At 48.4% G+C, this 16,502-nt stretch overlaps 1 protein-coding gene across 5 annotated transcripts in view; it reads left to right on the top strand.

The window, feature by feature from the left end:
• The window catches only part of znf521 (zinc finger protein 521), a 424,137-nt gene that overhangs the window by 341,474 nt on the left and 66,161 nt on the right, over nt 1–16,502 (top strand). For all 5 annotated transcript variants that reach the window (XM_080183011.1, XM_080183014.1, XM_080183013.1 and 2 more), the window contains one exon: nt 6,839–6,970. In XM_080183011.1, the coding sequence (XP_080039137.1) occupies nt 6,839–6,970 (132 nt within the window). The remainder of the gene's footprint in view (nt 1–6,838; nt 6,971–16,502) is intronic.

Here is a 16,502-nt window from a genome sequence, read left to right as displayed (position 1 = left end):
GAGGAGGGGGGGGGTTGGTCAGGATATCGAATTCGATGATCAGCCATGGGCAAAATGAATGGCGGAGCAGGGTCGAAGGGCCGAGTGGCCTCCTCTGTTGGATGAGCCCGACAAAATAATGAGTCAGTTGTCTCTGCGCTTGATTACCAAGCAAGTAAATGACTTGCCGTTATCCCAGCTGAATCTCACCCTCACGTCAGGTAGCCCTGTTCCAGCTGACGAGAGGGAAGCAAGCAGTGTTATTTCCCCCTGATTTTGCTGTTGTGTGATGTGTCGGTGAGAGTTGTAAATGCTCTGGGCGATAAGAGTACGCTGCTGTCTCTGTATTTTGAAAAAAAAAATGTACTGACAGCGTAACGCTGCACAGCTAATACTGTCAAGGAAAACAAAATATACTTGGTGTATTTTCTGACAGTGGGAGCTATGTACTGTTAGTGTTGTCAGAATCTCAAAGTAAAGGATTCCTGAGTGGTTGGAGTTGGGGAGAGAGAGCTTGGAGCAAGCCAGCGTGTTTAATCAATAGTGCAGCTCGTGACGGCTACTTTGTTCCCCTCCGAATGAAGTTGCAAATAAAAATAAATGTTTTAAAAGGGTGTTTATTTTAAACATTTAGCAGTGCAGGGAATCTCTTTAATTTGGCTCCACCTGAACCACCACATTGAGCTATCGGCTAATTTAGTTTCCTCATCTCTGAGAAGGTCAATATTTGGATTAGGCAGCTCGGGATGGCCGGGAGGCTGAGAAGCAACGTCCCCTTTGCTTCCATTAAGGACAGCCTAGTTCATGAATACAAGTCCATTCATTGAGAAGCATGGGTAGGCTGTCAGGGTGTGAGCGCCGTGGAGGTGTCGGACGTGGCTTGGCAGAGATCAGTCCTGCCTCCCTCGCCTCGAAGACCAGGACTTCAGATCCGGAGACTTGGCCCAACTTTGGCGTCTCAGGTACTGAGGACTGTCACTGTGCAGCCAAAAATAGAATGGCTTGGCGACTTTGAGTGAGCTGTACCCAGCACATAAGAACATAAGAAATAGGAGCAGGAGTAGGCCATCTAGCCCCTTGAGCCTGCCCCGCCATTCAATAAGATCATGGCTGATCTGTCGTGGCTCAGTTCCACCTTCCCGCCCTCTCCCCATAACCCTTAATCCCCTCTCTTATCAAAAACCTATCAACCCGCGTCTTAAATATATTTAGCGAGGCAGCCTCCACCACTTCAACGGGCAGAGAATTCCAGAGATTCACCACCCTTTGAGTGAAGAAGTTCCTCCTCAACTCCGTTCTAAACTGCCCCCCCTTTATCTTGAGGCTGTGCCCCCTAGTCCTACTGTCCTTTCTGAGCGGGAAGAGCCTCTCCACCTCTATCCTATCCATCCCATTCATCATCTTATATATCTCAATGACATATAAGATGATGAATGTCCAATTCCATCTTTGACTCGCCAACTTTAAGGGCGTTCAGATGGTCAGTGGATAGGCACATGGATAACATTGGAATAGTTTAGGTTAGAGGGTCATTAGGTTGGTTCCACTGGTCGGCGCAACATCGAGGGCCGAAGGGCCTGTACTGCGCTGTAATGTTCTATGTTTACTCTCGCTCTACACTCTAACTCTTCGAAATGTTCAACTAATGCGCTTCCCTGCAGCCGTCAGATTCATGAATGGATCTGCCCTATGTTACATAGAACACTACAGCACAAACAGGCCCTTCGGCCCACAAGTTGCACCAATCACATCCATACCTACCAGGCCTATCTATAACCCTCAATCCCATTAAATCCCATGTACTCACATTAAGCTGATCTTTTTCTATGTCCCTGTAACACTGCATTCCGCACCCTCTCCTTCCCTTCTCCCCTCCCTCTGTGCTCTATGAACGATATGTAATCATACAATCCCTACAGTGTAGAAGGAGGCCATTCGGCCCATTGAGTCTGCATGGGCAACAATTCCATTCCAGGCCCTGTCCCCACAAATTTGCCCTGCTAATCCTTCTAACCTACACATCCTGGGACACTAAGGGGCAATTTAGCACGGCCAATCAACCTAACCAGCACATCTTTGGAGTGTGGGAGGAAACCGGAGCACCTGGAGGAAACCCACGCAGACACGGGGAGAATGTGCAAACTCTACACAGACAGTGACCTGAACCAGGAATTGAACCTGAGTTCCTGGAGCTGTGAAGCAGCAGTGCTAACCCACTGTGCTACCATGCCATTTATATTTTGTCCATATAACGCACAAGAAACAATACTTTTCACTGTATCCTGATACATGTGACAGTAATAAATCAAATCAAACCAGATCAAAGTTCAGGCGCGATGCTCCCTGCTCAGTAGGAGAGCTGTAATTCCATACTCTAATCCTAGACTGAAACCTCTCCTGTCATTTCTCTTTCTCTGCCACACTCCTCAAAATCACCAGTGATATACGGGTGACTGTGGCAAAGGCAAACTCACCTGCGTTGTCCTTCTCAATCTGTCCGCAGACTAACACCATCGACGACATCATCCACCAACAACACTTCATCAGCTCGGGTGGGTCATGATTTCATCTGGTTCTATAGGGGCAGCACAGTGGGTTAGCACTGCTGCCTCACCACGCCAGGGGCCCGGGTTCGATTCCCGGCTTGGGTCACTGTCTGTGCGGAGTCTGCACATTCTCCCCATGTCTGCGTGGGTTTCCTCCCACAGTCCAAAGATGTGCGGGTTGGGTAGATTGGCCAGGGGGACTAACTAGAGGAAATGCATGGATTTACCGGGGGGGGGTAGGGCTGGCTGGGATTGTGATCGGTGCAGACTCGACGGCCTGAGTGGCCTCCTTCTGCACTGTAGGGTTTTATGATTATGGAACAGCCTTGACTCACTGTCTGGTCTATTCCTTATTCCTCATTTTCTTATGAAAGATGACTGGGGGATTTTCACAGTAACTTTATTGCAGTGTTAATGTAAGCTATTCATGAGGCTAATAAATAAGCTTAGAACTAAACTCACCTGTGAAATCCAGTAATGTTTGTGCCTCTCTGCCCTTAGAACATAAGAAACAGGAGCAGGAGTAGGCCATCTAGCCCCTCGAGCCTGCCCCGCCATTCAATAAGATCATGGCTGATCTGAAGTGGATCAGTTCCACTTTCCCGCTTTCTCCCCATAACCCTTAATTCCCCTGTCTATCAGAAACCTATCTACTTAAATAAATATATTCAGTGAGGTAGCCTCCACCACTTCAACGGGCAGAGAATTCCAGAGATTCACCACCCTTTGAGTGAAGAAGTTCCTCCTCAACTCTGATCTAAACTGCACCCCCCCCCCCCCCCTCTTATCTTGAGGCTGTGTCCTCCAGCCCTGCTATCTGCTGGCTACTGGCACCACACACTTGGATCTTTTCACAAGCATGCTTCTCAATCCCTTTCACCTTCTCCAATCCCCTGTATTCATTCCTTCCAACTCGGCTGTGCCTCTTGTCTTACCTTTTAAACCCCTTTCTCCCTTGTAATCTGCACCAACAGACAGATTGGTTTGTTTTTCTGAATTTCCCACGGTCCTGATTAGTGTGATAAATGCGGCTGATGCACAGGCTCGGACATTAACGGTTGCAAACATATTTGAAAGGTGATTACTTTGGTGAATGGCTGTGGGGTGGGCTGGGCTTGTGTTCCTCTGGAAGATTACGGGTCAGTTGGGGGGGTGGTGGAGAGAGGGAGGGAGATGTGGCAGGAAGCCGGCACAGGGTGATAAGAAGCCCGAGAGTCGGTTTGGAGCCCAGCTTGTTTGGACTGTCTGTAAAACGATGCGATCTGTTCAGTGCTCAGCTGAGTGGATGTTGAAAGGCTGGGTGAGCAGTGGGGTGAGAGGCAAAGGTAGCAGCTTAAATAGAACCCTTTGTAAATGGGGTCACCAATCAGTACTAACGGCTCTGTGGATCACCTTTGATGTGTTGCATTAGTCGGAGCACCGTGTGATACCATTAGGTATATCGTGGCCATGGGTTGTTTTAGAACGTAGAAAAACTACAGCACAAACAGACCCTTCAGCCCATCATATCTCTACCTACTAGGCTTACCTATAACCCTCAATCCTATTAAGTCCCATGTACTCATCCAGAAGTCTCTTGAAAGACCCTATCAAATTTGCCTCTACCACCACCGACGGCAGCCGATTCCACTCACTCACCACCCTCTGAGTGAAAAACTTACCCCTGACATCTCCTATGTTTTCTTGTTTGAGGTTCTTTGCAGATAGCAGGAAATGCTTTTCCCTTTTGTTTCCCCCGTTCAGAAAGTGTCTCAGTCCTCCTACATTTAATTTCAGGCATTTTGGGGAATCTTTATCTCTCTTTCATGAGTGGATAGGTGGGGAGGCTGGAGCTGTTCTCCTTGGAGAGCAGGAACACAGGAATTAGGAGCAGAAGTCGGCAAATTCACCTCTTCGATCCTGCTCTGCCATTCAATCAGATCGTAGCTAAGAACATAAAAACATAAGAAATAGGAGCAGGAGTAGGCCATCTAGCCCTTCGAGCCTGCCCCGCCATTCAATAAGATCATGGCTGATCTGTCGTGGTTCAGTTCCACTTTCCCGCCCTCTCCCCATAACCCTTAATCCCCTCTCTTATCAAGAACCCATCAACCCGCTTCTTAAAAATATTTAGCGAGGCAGCCTCCACCACTTCAACGGGCAGAGAATTCCAGAGATTCACCACCCTTTGAGTGAAGAAGTTCCTCCTCAACTCCGTTCTAAACCGCCTCCCCTTTATCTTGAGGCTGTGCCCCCTAGTCCTACTGTCTTTTTTGAGCGGGAAGAGTCTCTCCACCTCTATCCTATCCATCCCATTCATCATCTTATACGTCTCAATGAGATCTCCCCTCATTCTTCTAAACTCTAACGAGTACAAGCCTAGTTTATTCAGCCTCTCCTCATAGCTCAATCCCCTCAACTCCGGTATCAGCCTAGTAAACCTCCTCTGCACTCCCTCCAGGGCCAAAATATCCTTGCGCAGGTGCGGCGCCCAAAACTGCACACAGTACTCCAGCTGCGGCCTCACCAATGCCCTATACAGCTGCAACAAGACCTCCCTACTTTTATATTCAATCCCCCTCGCTATGAAGGCCAGCATCCCATTCGCCTTCCTGACCACCTGCTGCACCTGCAAGCTGGGTTTTTGCGACTCATGCACAAGGACCCCGATCTCTCCCTGGTCTCAGATCTCCCTCCTCACCTGTTCCCCATATCCCTTTATCACTTTTTTTATCAGAAATATCTCTATCTTCGTCTTGAAACTATTCAACGGTTCAGATTCCACCGCGCTGTAGAACCCTACAGTGCCTACAGTGTGGTCTGCGCCGACCACAATCCCATAACCCCGTGCATTTACCCTCGCTAGACCCTCTGAGCCAATCCACCTAACCCGCACATCTTTGGAGTGTGGGAGGAAACTGGAGCACCTGGAGGAAACCCACGCAGACACGGGGAGAACGTGCAAACTCCACACAGACAGTGACCCAAGGCCGGAATTGAACCTGGGTCCGTGTGAGGCAGCAGTGCTAACCACCGTGTGGTCTGAGCGAGGTGTTGAAAATCACGAGTAGAGAGGGAGAAATCATTCCCATTGGTGGTTGGATGGAGAACCAGAGGACGCTAATTTGATATGATTGGCAAAAGAAGCAAAGGCGATATAAGTCGAACCTTCTTTTACATTGCGAGTGGTTCGGATCTAGATCACACTGTCCGAGCGTGCAGTGGAGACCAGGTCCATCATGGCTTTCAAAGAAGAATTGGTTAAACACTAGCGGTCTGCAAGGCTATAGGGCAAGAGTGGGGTGTGGGAGAGGCTAAACTGCTCTTGCAGAGAGCCAGCATCGAGTCAACGGGCTGAATGTCCTCCTCCTGTACTGTAACCATTTGATGATTCTGAGGGCAGGGTTACAACAGCAGTTAACAAGTACGGAGAAACTAATCAGGAGTTAACTAACCGATAATTAACTAATAGGAGCTATTAGCGTCACCACTCAAGTGTCTGTTACACCCTATAGGATTCTGCTTGTCAAATCAGAGCACAATCAACAGGCAGCTTGGATTTAAGATGCTCCTTTTGTGTTACAGTTTTTTGATATCTCTGTCAGGAAGTTATTGAAACAACAAACTCCTCGAGAGCGTTATTCTGAAGCAATGAAATGTTGGGTTTTGGAGAATTTCTTTCTGCGTCCACAGTATTCCAGCGGTGGTTTTGCCAAGGCACTGCACAGTTGTAGCAAGATTTCCTTATCCTTGTACTCCAATCCCCCCCTCAATTAACGCCAACATTCCACTTACCTTCCTAATTGATGGGCCGAGTGGCCTAATTCTGCTCCTACGGTCTAATTACTGGCTGTACCTTGCCTGTGTTGTGAAGTTGAGTTTGCAAAGATGTAAAAGACGTTTGCAAAGAATTGTAAAAACGCACCGGTTCGCTGGCCGTGCTAAATTCTCCCTCAGTGTAACCCGAACAGGCGCCGGAGTGGGGGACTTTTCGTAGCAACTTCATTGCAGTGTTAACGTAAGCCTACTTGTGACACTAATAAATGAGAAAAGGCCTTTTTTTCCCCTTGAGTTATTGAGCGGCTGAGGGCGTCGGGAGTGCAGTCAGATGTGGGCGTGTGTCACCGCAGTCCCTGTCTGTGGGTGTCTATTTGTGAAAAAGGCCATTAATGGGCTTTGGAAACGAACATCCAAAAAAAAAAATAAAGCCCAACGCGAGTCAGCTGGTAATTGCGCGTCTCCTGGTGGGACTGGATCGTGACAGGCTGACAGGGACGCATTTACCCTGAATGATAATAATGTGCTTTCTCCTTCTCCTTTTATTCCAACACCAGAGGAAGGCCTCAACCACGAATGCAAGCTTTGTAATCAGACATTTGACTCACCCGCTAAGCTGCAGTGTCATCTGATTGAGCACAGTTTCGAAGGCATGGGAGGCACCTTTAAGTGTCCAGTCTGCTTCACAGGTATGGGGGGGGGAGAGAGGGGGTGGGCATTGTGCTGGGGTGGGGGGGGGGGGGGGTGGGCGGGGGTGGTTGCAGTGGGAGGGGGTGGGAGTGCAGAAGGAAGACATTTAGCCCATTGTTGTCAGTGTTGGTTCTCTGTTGTGTTGTGTGAAATGATGCGGAGATGCCGGCGTTGGACTGGGGTAAATACAGTAAGAAGCCTCACAAACACCAGGTTGAAGTTGGACTCAAACCTGGTGTTGTCAGACTTCTTACTGTATTGTGGGAAACACAGCAGCCAGGGCGACACAGCGATTAGCGCGGCTGCCTCACAGCGCCAAGGATCCGGGTTCGATTCCCGGCTTGGGTCACCCTCTGTGCGGAGACTGCATGTTCTCCCCGTGTCTGCCCTCCGGTTTCCTCCCACAGTCCCAAAAACGTGCTGGTTAGGTGCATTGGCCGTGCTAAATTCTCCTTCAGTGTACCTGAACAGGATGGGGCTTTTCACATTAACTTCATTGCAGTGTTAATGTAACCCTGCTTGTGACAATAATTAATAAATAAACTTTAAACTTAAACTCAATTTGTGCACAGCAAGCTCCCATAAACAGCAAATGACCAGATACTGAGTTTTTTTTATAATACCGGCTGCGCAGTTAATATTAGCAGTAAGAAGTCTCACAACAGCAGGTTAAAGTCCAGCAAGTTTATTTGATAGTAAACCCATAAGCTTTCGGAACGCTGTCCCTTCGTCAGGTGACCCACTCGGGGCAAATAAACCTGTTGGACTTTAACCTGGTGTTTGTGAGACTTCTTACTGCGTTTACCCCAGTCCAACACCGGCATCTCCACATCACAGTTAATATTAGCCAGAGCCCCGGGGAGCAGTCCCCCGCTCCTCTGAGAAATGGTGCTGTGGGACTTCTGGCATTTGCCAGTGAGGACAGGTGGTTTAAGACAGCAGCAGACCCTCAGTAATGCGCCGAGTGTCAGCTGCGATTACTGTGCTCAGGTTACTGGAGCGGGAATTGAACCCAGATCCCTTGGCAGAACCCAGAGGCAGAAATGTTACAAACTGAGCCAGAATAGTGAGTGAGGTTCCCATTGTCCTTCACCATTGAGAAACTGTCAGGAAGCTGATGGCCCTGTTTCTACCTGTTAATAATTTAGATTCCACCTCACGTATACAATAAGAATGTTTTTAAGCAGCGGGTCACAACGATGGGGGATTGTGTTTATCCTGCTTCCTCTTAACTGGATCTATGCTGTTTGCCTCAGCCACTCCCTGTGATAGTGAGTTCCACACTCTCTGGGTAAAGAAGTTTCTCCTACCTTCGTTCTCCCCATGTCTGCGTGGGTTTCCTCCGGGTGCTCCAGTTTCCTCCAACAATCCGAAGATGTATAGGTTAGGTGGATTGGCCATGCTAAATTGCCCCTTAGTGTCCAAAGATGTGCAGGTTAGGTGGATTGGCCATGCTAAATTGCCCCTTAGTGTCCAAAGATGTGCAGGTTAGGTGGATTGGCCATGCTAAATTGCCCCTTAGTGTCCAAAGATGTGCAGGTTAGGTGGATTGGCCATGCTAAATTACCCCTTAGTGTCCAAAGATGTGAAGGTTAGGTGGGTTTGGCCATGCTAAATTGCCCCTGAGCATCAGGGGAACTAGCTAGGGTAAGTACATGTGGTTATGGGGATAGGACTTCAATGTATTGTGGTCAGTGCAGACTTGATGGGCCAAATGGCCTCCTTCTGCACTGTAGGGATTCTATGACTCTCCGAGTGGAGTTGTTGCTTACTGTTTTCTCTTGGTGGCATTCCCTTTCCAACAAGTGAAACACTCTCTCTCTCTGTCCACTCTGTCAAAACCTTCTACAATTTTAACGGTCTCCATTAGGAAGCCACCTCAGTTTGATTTTCAAGTTTGGAGTCAGTCAAGGTTACAGAGGTGGGAATAAGCTGTACATCAATTCCTGGCAGGGGTAACTTCACACAGTTCCGGTATCATAGAATCCTTACAATGCAGAAAGAGGCCATTCAGCCCATCGAGTATGCACTGACTCTGTGACAGAGCATCCCACCTAGGCCCTATCCCCATAATCCCACGTATTTACCCCATTAATCCCCCTAACCTGTACATTTTTGGACACTAAGAGGCAGTTTAGCATGGCCAATCCACTTCACGGGGCAGCACGGTGTCGCAGTGGTTTGCACTGCTGCTTCACAGCTCCAGGGACCTGGGTTCGATTCCCGGCTCGGGTCACTGTCTGTGTGGAGTTTGCACCTTCTCCTCGTGTCTGCGTGGGTTTCCTCCAGGTACTCCAGTTTCCAGAGATGTGCGGGTTAGGTTGATTGGCCATGCTTAAAAATTGACCCTAAGTATCCTGAGGTGTGTAGGTTAGAGGGATTAGTGGGTAAAATATGTAGAGATATGGGGGTAGGGCCTGGGTGGGATTGTGTTTGGTGCAGACTCGATGGGCCGAAGGGCCTCTTTCTGCACTGTAGAGTTCGATGGTTCTATGGTTCACCTACACATGGACATTAGAGGACAATTTAGCATGGCCAATCCACCCTAACCTGCACATCTTTGGACACTGAGGGGCAATTTAGCATGGCCAATCCACCCTAACCTGCACATCTTTGGACACTGAGGGGCAATTTAGCATGGCCAATCCACCTAACCTGCACATCTTTGGACACTAAGGGGCAATTTAGCATGGCCAATCCACCCTAACCTGCACATCTTTGGACACTAAGGGGCAATTTAGCATGGCCAATCCCCCTAACCTGCACATCTTTGGACACTAAGGGGCAATTTAGCATGGCCAATCCACCTAACCTACACATCTTTGGACACTGAGGGGCAATTTAGCATGGCCAATCCACCTAACCTGCACATCTCTGGACACTAAGGGGCAATTTAGCATGGTCGATCTACCTAACCTGCACATCTTTGGACACTGAGGGGCAATTTAGCAAGGCCAATCCACCTAACCTGCACATCTTTGGACACTAAGGGGCAATTTAGCATGGTCGATCTACCTAACCTGCACATCTTTGGACACTAAGGGGCAATTTAGCATGGCCAATCCATTGAATCTCCACATCATTGGACATTAAGGGGCAAATTAACATGGCCAATTCACCTAATCTGAAAATCTTTGGAGTGTGGGATGAAATCGGAGCACCTGGAGGAAACCCACGCAGACACGTGGACAATGTGCAAACTCCACACAGGCAATGATCCAAACTGGGAATTGAACCGGGGTCCCTGAAGCCGTGAAGCAGCAGCGCGAACCACTATGCCATCGTGCTGTATTATCCTTGTAAATCTAGTTTTTGCACCTTCCCCAGTGCTTGTGCATCTTTTCCTGAATTTGGCGAGCGGCGACGTACTCTGTGCTTCAGTGAAGCTGTGGTTTAAACCTGAGCTGGTTTTGCGGAAAGCCTTACCAGCCACAGAATTAAACAAAAGGACGTCTTGCGGTGTCAGTTTGCCAGTCCAGTCCCTTGCAAGGCAAGGCAACTTGGCTAACCTCCTTCACTGCCGTTCTTGGGAACAGCTTGAGAAATTAGCAAGTTCCCGTTACAGACGTCGCGCACGCGTTTGAAAAGTACCGGAGGAATTTCTCCGCTTTGCGATCTCACTGCGACAAGAGTGGGGTCTGGCAGCGCAACCTGGGAACTGCGAGGTGTGGTTACACCCCTGAAACACTGGGAGAAACTCGTGACTTTGGTGCCAAAAATAACCCTGGAAGGGGAATTAATAATTTGCGCAACCTCCTTCCAGCCTTCTGAGGGAAAAAAGGATGTGGTTTGTGTTATTTTCCTCCCCCGCTTTGTCGTGAAGCAGATTGTACAAACTGAAGTAAGACGCTCACTTAGGTTCTATTCTCCAATCGAGGCAGTTTCGAGCTGGGAAAGCTGAGGGGGGACACAGTTGAGGGTGTGTAAGATTGTGAGGGGTCAGAGAGGGTGGGTAGGAGTAGACGTTCCCTTTGGATGAGGGGTCCAACTTGAGGGGGCAGAGTTTTAGGGTGAGGAGCAGGAAGTTCAGAGGGGAGTTGAGAAAACATTTACTCACTCAGAGGGTGTAGGGGGTCTGGAATGCACTGCCTGGGAAGGTAGTGGAGGCCAGAAAACTTAACATCTTAAAAATATTGGGATGAGCACTTCAAATATCATAACATTCAGGGATGTGGGACAAGTGCAGGAAAATGGGATTAGCACGGCTTTAGTGGTAGTTATATAGAGGTTTACAGCATGGAAACAGGCCCTTTGGCCCAACTTGTCCATGGAGCCCTTGTTCTACCACTAACCCTTTTTTTTAAATCACTAAACTACTCCCACTTGCCTGCGTTTGGCCCATATCCCTCTATACCCATCTCACCCATGTAACTGTCTGAAAGACAAAATTGTACCCGCCTCTACTACTACCTCTGGCAGCTTGTTCCAGACACTCACCACCCTCTGTGTGAAAAAATTGCCCCTCTGGACACTTTTGTATCTCTCCCCTCTCACCTTAAACCCATGCCCTCTAGTTTTAGACTCCCCTACCTTTGGGAAAAGGTGTCGAATATTTGGCTGATCTATGTGGAGATGCCAGCGTTGGACTGGGGTGGGCACAGTAAGAAGTCTCACAACAACGGGTTAAAGTCCAACAGGTTTATTTGGTAACACGAGCTTTCGGAGCGCTGCTCCTTCATCGTCCGCTCCTAATGAAAAAACAGCGCTCCAAAAGCTCGCGTTATTTTATAGACCTGTATAAGATCACCCCTCAGCCTCCTACGCCCCAGAGGAAAAACTCCCAGTCTATCCAGCCTCTCCTTATAACTCAAACCAACAAGTCCCGGTAGCATCCTAGTAAATCTTTTCTGCAGACTCGATGGTCTGAAGGGCTTTTTGTGTGTGTGTGACTCTGTGACTCTATGACTTGTCAAGTACAGCTGGATATCTCACAGGTCCACCTCTCTGTAAAAGTTTATCAGCGATTGTGCAATGTTGGGTGTCCATTTTCCAGCTCCTCACTCTGGGTTCATCAGTCTACTGCAAATCTGGCTCCCAGGCCCAGCGGAAAAAAAATTTCTCCACATAAAATATTTCTATTTTAAGGCCTTTCAGCCCATCATGTTTGCTGGCTGTTTGAAAGAGCTTTTCAATTAGTCCCACTCCCCAACTGCTCTTTCCCATTATCATCCAATCCCTACAGTGCAGACCATTCGGCCCATTGAGTCTGCACTGACTCTCCAAAAGAGCATCTTACCCAGTCCCAGCCCCACACTATCACACATTTCACATTGCCATTTCACATTCACATTCTACCTAACCCGGACTGTGGGAGGAAACTGGAGCACCCGGAGAAAACCCAAGGAGACACAGGGAGAACGCGCAGACTCCGCACAGACAATCACGTCACCCAAGGTCATGGCTAGTGACCTACCTCATCTTCAATTTCTGCTCCATATGTATCCCTGGGAACACCACCACTTGGTCACTTACAACTTGGAAATGTATCGGCCGTTCCTTCGCTGTCACTGCGTCAAAATCCTGGAACTCCCTCCCTAACAGCACTGTGGGTGTACCTACACCACAGGTTCTGCAGCAGCTGAAGAAGGCAGCTCACCACCACCCTCTGAAAGGCAACCAGAGATGGACAATAAATGCTGGCCTGGCCACTAGTGTCCACATCCCATGACTGAAGAAATGACAAGAAATCTCAAATGTTCCAGAACTTGGGCGGCACAGTGGGTTAGCACTGCTGCCTCACAGCACCAGGGACCTGGGTTCGATTCCCGGCTCGGGTCACTGTCTGTGTGGAGTTTGCACATTCTCCCCATGTCTGCGTGGGGTTTCCTCCGGGTGCTCCGGTTTCCTCCCAGAGTCCAAAGATGTGCGGGTTAGGTTGACTGGCCAGGCTAAATTGCCCCTTAGTGACAGGGGGATTAGTGAGATAAGTACCTGGGAGTTACAGGGGTAGGGCTTGGGTGGGAATGTTGGTGCAGACACAATGGGCTGAATGGCCTCCTTCTGCACTGTAGGGACTCAATGAATGTTTACATACAGCAAAGATCAAAGAGAACTCCCTACAGGATTGTCAGCTCATTTTGGATATATTCATAGAATTATAGAGTGCTTAAAGCAATGCTTAAAGAACAAGGCCGTTGTGATTGTCCCGATCTCTGACAGAGCAGTCCACCCAGTGCCATCCTTCCTCGCCCTCGCTCCGTAACCCTGCCCATTCTTCCTTTCCAAATAATAATCCAATTCTCTCTTAAAGACCTGGCCCGCACTCTCAGGCAGCGGGTTCCAGATCCCAACCGCTCACTGCATTAAGAGGTTTCTCCTCAGATCTCCATAGCTTCTTTCACCTCAAATCTATGCTTTCTTGCTCTCGATCTACCAATGGGGAGAGTGTCTCTCTCTCTGGACTCTGTCCAGACCCCTCGTGATTTTGAACATCTCGATCAAATCTCCTCTCGGCCTTCTCATCAAGGAGAACGGTCCCAACCTCTCCGTCTCTGCTTCAATTACCTTCCTCAATCCTGGAAACATTCTCCCGAATCTTCTCTGCATTTTCTCTTAACGTTTATTTATTAGTGTCACAAGTACAAGTTCACGTTCACACTGCAATGAAGTTACTGTGAAAAATCCCCCAGTCGCCACACCCCGGGGCCTGTTCGGGGCGCACTGAGGGAGAATTTAGCACGGCCGGCGCACCCTAACCGGCACAGGACTGTGGGAGAAAACCCACGCAGACACGGGGAGAACCTGCAAAGTCCACACAGACAGCGACCGGTGGCCAGAACTGAACTCGGGCTCCTGATGCTGTGAGGCAGCAGTGCCACCATAAACAGAGAAAGGAATTGTGGGTTATGTTGATGGTGTGAGACTAGAAAGGGTGATGGAAACTCACACGGGGCACGGAGACCAACAGAAACCAGATAAATTACTGGAGAGGTGTCAACCCTCACCCACTATCAACAGTGAAAAGCCCGTGTCAGGTTAATATTGATATTTACTGGTTTTTAAAGGCCCCCCTAATATCAGTTTGTCCCAGAGCTTGATAAAGGGTTGTGTTTCTTTTAAATTAATGATGTTTGGTGTGGTGTTTGATACAGACTCTGCACTATTCCTTGCCTGTCTATCTGTAAGGATGGTGCATCTACAGACCTTCTAGGTCATAGTGCCTCAGACATCCTTCAGAAAATCTCTTTTCCCAACCCAAACACTGCCTGTGGCATACACCGTTCAATTATTAATGGCACGTCTCTCTGGAAAACCTCCCCTCGGTTTTTTTTTTAGGCCTTGTTTGTATTCATTAAAGTTGAAAATGTTACTGCTGCGGCTTTCCCGAGAACTCGCTGTCAAAGGTGGACCAGACAGGCTGGTTCAAAGGTCACCCTGCGGGCCTCCTGCCTCAGGCCTCGCTGCGGCCTCTCCCAACCCCCAGCCGGGGCCCACTGAAGCCTCACGTTCAGTCCACAGCCCCGCCGAAGGTGCTCATTACAGTGGTGTTAGCTGGCCTGAAGAGGCCTGATCATCACTACACCACCCCCCCCGCCACCACCCCGTCCCCCGTCCCCTTGGCGTTGCCCGTGGCCAGACAAGTGAAGGCTCCAGAAAAGACCTCCCCGGCCTAGGCCCCACCTCCACACTGGCTGAAGGCACAAGGCTGAGACAGAGAGCCCAAGTGGAGAGAATTGCGATAGAAGCTTTGATGAGAATAAATCAGGAGCGAATATCTCAGTTAGCTTGAAGATCAGTAACTGGACGATACAGCTTGAAGATAATTGGCAAAACAAGCAGAGGGGGGAATGAGGAAGTTTTGTCTGTATTACGCAGCCACCAACAATGAGAATCATAGAATCCCAACAGTGCAGAAGGAGACCATTCGGCCCATCGAGTCTGCACTGACAGCAATCCTACCCAGGCCCTAGTGTCAGGGAGATTGGTGGTGTAATTACATGGGGTTATGGGGATAGGGCCTGGGTGGGATTGTGCAGACTCGATGGGCCGAATGGTCTCCTTCTGCACTGTAGGGTTCTATGATCCCCATAACTACACGTATTTACCCCGCTAATCCCTCTAACTTAGGCACCCTGGGAAAGGGGCAACTTAGCATGGCTAATGTACCTGACCTGCACACGTTTGGAGTGTGGGAAGAAACCCGAGCACTCGGAGGATATTTAATATTCTGTATATTTAATATCACACACATTGCGTGAGAGTGTGTGAGAGTGTGAGAGAGAGTGTGAGAGAGACTGGGCAGGATTTTACAGCCTCACTCAAGTGAGACTGGAAATTCCCACCTGAGGTCAACAATATTTCCGATATCCACCCCTCACCCGCTCCGATTCCGCAGCAGGCGAGGCAGTAAAATTCCGGTCAAGTGTGGGAGAGTATGAGAGAGAGAGAGAGAGTGTGAGCATGTCTGTGACAGTCTGAAAGTGTGTATGTTTGAGAGTTTGAGGAAGTGTGTGTATGTGAGTGTGTGTGTGTTTGTGTGCATGTATGTGTGAGTGTATACATGAGTGTGTGTGTGTATATGTGTGTGTGTGTATCTATATGAGTGTGTGTATGAGTGACTGTGTGTGTGTGTTTGTGTGTCTGTGTGTTTGTGTGTGTGTGTGAGTGAATGTGTGTGTGAGTGTGTAAGTGTGTGTATCTATATGAGTGAGTGTGTGTGTGTGAATGTGTGTGAGTGAGTGTGTGTGTGTGTGTGTATATGAATGTGTGAGTGAGTGTGTATATGAGTGTGTGTGAGTGAGTGTGTATATGAGTGTGTGAGTGAGTGTGTATATGAGTGTGTGTGTGAGTGTGTATATGAGTGTGTGTGAGTGTGTATATGAGTGTGTGAGTGAGTGTGTATATGAGTGTGTGTGTGAGTGTGTATATGAGTGTGTGAGTGAGTGTGTATATGAGTGTGTGTGTGAGTGTGTATATGAGTGTGTGTGAGTGTGTATATGAGTGTGTGTGAGTGTGTATATGAGTGTGTGAGTGAGTGTGTATATGAGTGTGTGTGTGAGTGAGTATGTATATGAGTATGTGAGTGAGTGTGTGTGTGAGTGTGTGTATACGAGTATGTGTGTGAGTGAGTGTGTATATGAGTGTGTATATGAGTGTGTGTGTGTGTGTATATGAGTGTGTGAGTGAGTGTGTATATGAGTGTGTGTGTGAGTGAGTATGTATATGAGTATGTGAGTGAGTGTGTGTGTGAGTGAGTGTGTATACGAGTATGTGTGTGAGTGAGTGTGTATATGAGTGTGTGCGTGAGTGTGTATATGAGTGTGTGTGAGTGTGTATATGAGTGTGTGAGTGAGTGTGTATATGAGTGTGTGTGTGTGAGTGTGTATATGAGTATGTGTGTGAGTGAGTGTGTATATGAGTGTGTGTGTGAGTGTGTATATGAGTGTGTGAGTGAGTGTGTATATGAGTGTGTGTGTGTATATGAGTGTGTGTGTGTGTATGAGTGTGTGTGAGTGAGTGTGTATATGAGTATGTGAGTGAGTGTGTATGAGTGTGTGAGTGAGTGTGTATATGAGTGTGTGTGTGAGTGAG

The sequence above is a fragment of the Carcharhinus amblyrhynchos genome, unplaced genomic scaffold (assembly GCF_965287045.1).
Source record: "Carcharhinus amblyrhynchos unplaced genomic scaffold, sCarAmb.v2.hapA chromosome_116, whole genome shotgun sequence".
NCBI lineage: Eukaryota > Metazoa > Chordata > Chondrichthyes > Carcharhiniformes > Carcharhinidae > Carcharhinus > Carcharhinus amblyrhynchos.
This window is presented reverse-complemented; position numbering and strand designations above follow the sequence as displayed.